Here is a 3729-nt window from a genome sequence, read left to right as displayed (position 1 = left end):
CCTGAGAATGAACCTGGTCTCCGAGCGATTCCCTCCGTATGGCCCAGTACAGCTTCACCCACTACCAGAGCTCACTCACTACCCTATCACTTTGGCTAATTTGACAAGCAGCGCCCTCTGGAGGTGCTTTACAGAACTGGCAGCACCTTAACACCCACAGAAACACAAAGTGGGGGTGATAATTAGGTGGAGCGTGCTCCCTTCTGCCACAGGGTCACTGGCATCGGGAACTGAGTCAAGAGGAAAGGAAAAGGGTTTAAGAAAAAGATGCCCCAGAGCAGAAAGCCCAGCTGCAAGGCGGACTCACCAGCACCATGATGGTTGCGATCAAACGCGTGGGCTCCACCATTCTCTTCAGCTGTTTCATGGGCCCCATGAGGAAGACAGTGCTGCGGACACACACACAAGCCATCAGCCCAGAACAGTCCACACCAGCACCGCTGCCTCCCCACCGCCCTCGGGGCGACCGCAACCATGGCAACGACGGCAGTGATGCCTAACGTTTGAAAGCTCTTACTGTGTGCCCAGCACTGCGCTCAAGGGCCTTGCGTGCATTGTCCTCATTTAATCCATCAACACGAACGGGTTGATCACAGGAACGCACGTACCAGACATTTTACAGATAAAGAAACTGCAGCCCAGGAAGGCTGGGCCCATCCACGCCACCCAGCTAGTAAGTGGTGGAGAGGCTGTAGGCGCAGGCAGGGCTGACTCTGGGGCCACATTCCTCTCCGTGGGGGACAGGACCCTCTCTGAGAGGTGCCACCTTGCCGCCTTCACAGTCTACCCATGGAAACGAACCGACCAACCAGAAACACTCAAGTAATTTAACCATGTGTACGCCATAAGCGTCTACAGATGCAAGCGGTGGACCTTCTTTAATTAAATTCAAAATATTGTGGCAGTTCAGCGGTTAAGAAGGAAAAACCACATCTTACAGGCTTAGGTTATCTGTGTTAACAAGGAGAGCAGGTCATTTTCTTTCCTACTCTCCAGAGAACACTGCTGCTGATGGGAACAGCTCGGAATCGCTGAATGTTCGCTAGACACCAGCTACCACATACGTGACCTCGTTTCCTCCCCTCAACAGCTCTGGGAGTCGGGTGTTAGTACAATTTTGCAGAGATGAGAAAATGAGGCTCAGAAAGGTTAACTGACTTACCCAAGGCCACACAGCTGGGAGCCCAAGGAGCTGTCATTCAAACCCACATCCACTAGGTTCCAAAGCGCCGAAAGGCACCCCGTGTGCCTTGTGTGCGAATGGAGCCTGCCTGGTGGCAGGCGAGAGAGAGCGGGCCTCATGCCTATCACACCAGGGCCAGAGCCAGCCTCAACTCATTTCCTGGCTCCACAGCAGTGCCCATGTGGCATCGTCCGAGGGGTAGCCTATTATAGCCAGGCTTTAACACGCCGGCCAGCAGATAGCATTCACCACTGAGTGTTCAGTAAAAACAGACATTTTAAGCATAAGTCCCCCTCTCTTTGAAATGCCGTTTAGTTTCAGTGGAATTCAAGGCTGTGCTCGTGGGTCAAATATTTAGCCAACATTGAACAAGAAGCAATAGCCAAGGCTGGCCTTCAAAGTTAAATGCAGCAAATACACAAACACCTAAAACTAAAGGTAAAGCCACAAGCTCCTAGACACAGCCTGGAAATAACGACTCGCTCCCCTGACGGTCTCCCTACGCAATGCTGCAGGGCCGGTCCCGCTGGGATTCACTAACAGTAAATTGTCTTCTGGACGAAACAACAGGCCTGTACCTTTTGCTCAGTCTAGACCAGTGATGGCGAACCTATGACACGTGTGTCAGAGGTGACACGTGAACTCATTTCTTTTGGTTGATTTTTCTTTGTTAAATGGCATTTAAATATATAAAATAAATATCAAAAATATAAGTCTTTGTTTTACTATGGTTGCAAAGATCAAAAAATTTCTGTATGTGACACGGCACCAGAGTTAAGTTAGGGTTTTTCAAAATGCTGACACGCCGAGCTCAAAAGGTTCGCCATCACTGGTCTAGACTCTGCATTATAACCTACGCTGTCTGCCCAAAGCACAACTCCCCAGAAGTTAGCAGGTGAAGTGAGCATGTGAGGGCTTTAGAGGCACGAGACACGTGCGCGGCAGGATTCAATAAACGAAGCTTTAAGGAGGTGGCCAGAGGCAGGCACAATCATTTGTCAATGTTCCAGCTGGAAACAGCTGGTTTAGGGATGATTAGGGACAAGCAGCCAGGAGGCTTACGGACTTGTGCCGAGGCAGTTAACGAAGCGCCGTGTGCGCCACCACATAAATACATGCGGGCATGCAGAGCCCAGTGAAAAGGGGGTGCTGATCTAGAGGGGAGGAGGCATCTCTTAGAAGAGGTGACTTTGGAGCCAGGTCTAGCGAGTATCCACCCAATTGCGGGGGGGGGGGGGGGGGGGGGGGGACACGGAGAGGAGCTGCATGAGGGCGGCGTCCCATGCAGAGGAGGCGGCCTGAGCAGAGGCTCAGAGATGTTCGGGAAAGGCCAAAGGTCAGCCTGGCTGAATGCAGGGGGCAAGGGGAGGGGTAAAGGCAGCCTACGAGGGCCTGGCCCACACGCAGCTGATGGGCTTGGACTCTACCTGCAGAGAGGGACCCGGAGCCACCGGGAAGCTCAGTGGGCAGTGAGTGGCCGGCAGGGGGCGATGGAGGAGGCAGAGGACAGGACAAAGGACTCCTGCGGCGTCAGGTGAGCCACAGGGCAGTGAGAGCAGCTGGCGCTCCACCTGCTCCAGGAAGCCCTCCCTGGTCCCTGGTCCCTGGTCCCTGGTCGGGTCAGGCCAGGTCAGCGCCCTCCCTGAGCATCTCTCTCCACAGCATATTCTGGTACCAGTTTCTCTGTCTGCCTGGCCGGCCAGTGAGCTCCATCGTGACAGGAACCGAGCCACACTGGTCTTTGAATGCTCACAGCCCAGCAGGGTATGATCAAGGCTCCTCATATGAGGGACAATGGCCATAGGGACAAAGGGGACGGAGCCTCAATGATGGGGAAGAGGTGGGCCCCCGGGATTCTGGGGAAGGTGAGGAAAGAGGACAGAGTCGGGCCAGCACTCGCCCAGGCGGGAGGCAGGACTGGAGTTGTCAGCCCATGGGTGTGGTTGAGACGTCAGAGTGAACACACTTGACCTGGACAGTCTGTGCACCCACAGCACGTGGCACGGGCTGATGCCCTGCCCGCACGAGCAGGTCTGACAGGGTCTTGCTCTGAGTAACAAGTTTCACGTGTAGTGAAATCACGGCCTCAGCGCTGGCGGCAGGAAGACAAGAACAGCACAGAGGGCTGTGTCGTAACCTCACAGACACCATGCAGGGCTCTGCGCCACGTCCCCTCACGTGTGAAATCCCAGGATCACATGCTCCTGTCTCCCCCAGGGTATTTCCAAGGTAAACTTTGAAATATAATCGTATCCGGAAGGGACAGGACATGGAGGATGTGCTTTGACTGCCTCTTTCCTTCCCCACCCTCACAACTATGGAGGCACCTCCTCAGCACCCTCGCAGGCACAGCCCTCTCCCATCTAGTAACTGGCGGAGGGAGATTAAAAACTTACCTCCCGATCGAAGCGATGTTACCAAAGGTATAAAACACGGCGAAGAGGTACAGCCCCTTCCTCGGCACCCAGAGCAGAAGCGTGCCCTGCAAGACCAAGCAGAGGTGCCTGCATCTGTGCCACAGCCACAACCAGGGACCCCGAGAAACC

At 54.4% G+C, this 3729-nt stretch overlaps 1 protein-coding gene across 1 annotated transcript in view; it reads right to left on the bottom strand.

Annotated features, from left to right (window-relative positions):
• The window catches only part of SFT2D2 (SFT2 domain containing 2), a gene marked incomplete at its 5' end in the record, with an annotated part of 14270 nt that overhangs the window by 10218 nt on the left and 323 nt on the right, over nucleotides 1-3729 (bottom strand). Inside the window, 2 exons of the mRNA XM_005880544.2 lie at nucleotides 308-389; nucleotides 3580-3665. Coding sequence (XP_005880606.1) covers nucleotides 308-389; nucleotides 3580-3665 — 168 coding nt within the window. The remainder of the gene's footprint in view (nucleotides 1-307; nucleotides 390-3579; nucleotides 3666-3729) is intronic.

The sequence above is a fragment of the Myotis brandtii genome, unplaced genomic scaffold, assembly GCF_000412655.1.
Source record: "Myotis brandtii unplaced genomic scaffold, ASM41265v1 scaffold64, whole genome shotgun sequence".
NCBI classification, from domain to species: Eukaryota; Metazoa; Chordata; class Mammalia; order Chiroptera; family Vespertilionidae; genus Myotis; species Myotis brandtii.
The sequence above is the reverse complement of the archived record's forward strand: the minus strand, read 5'-3'. Positions and strand labels throughout refer to the sequence as shown.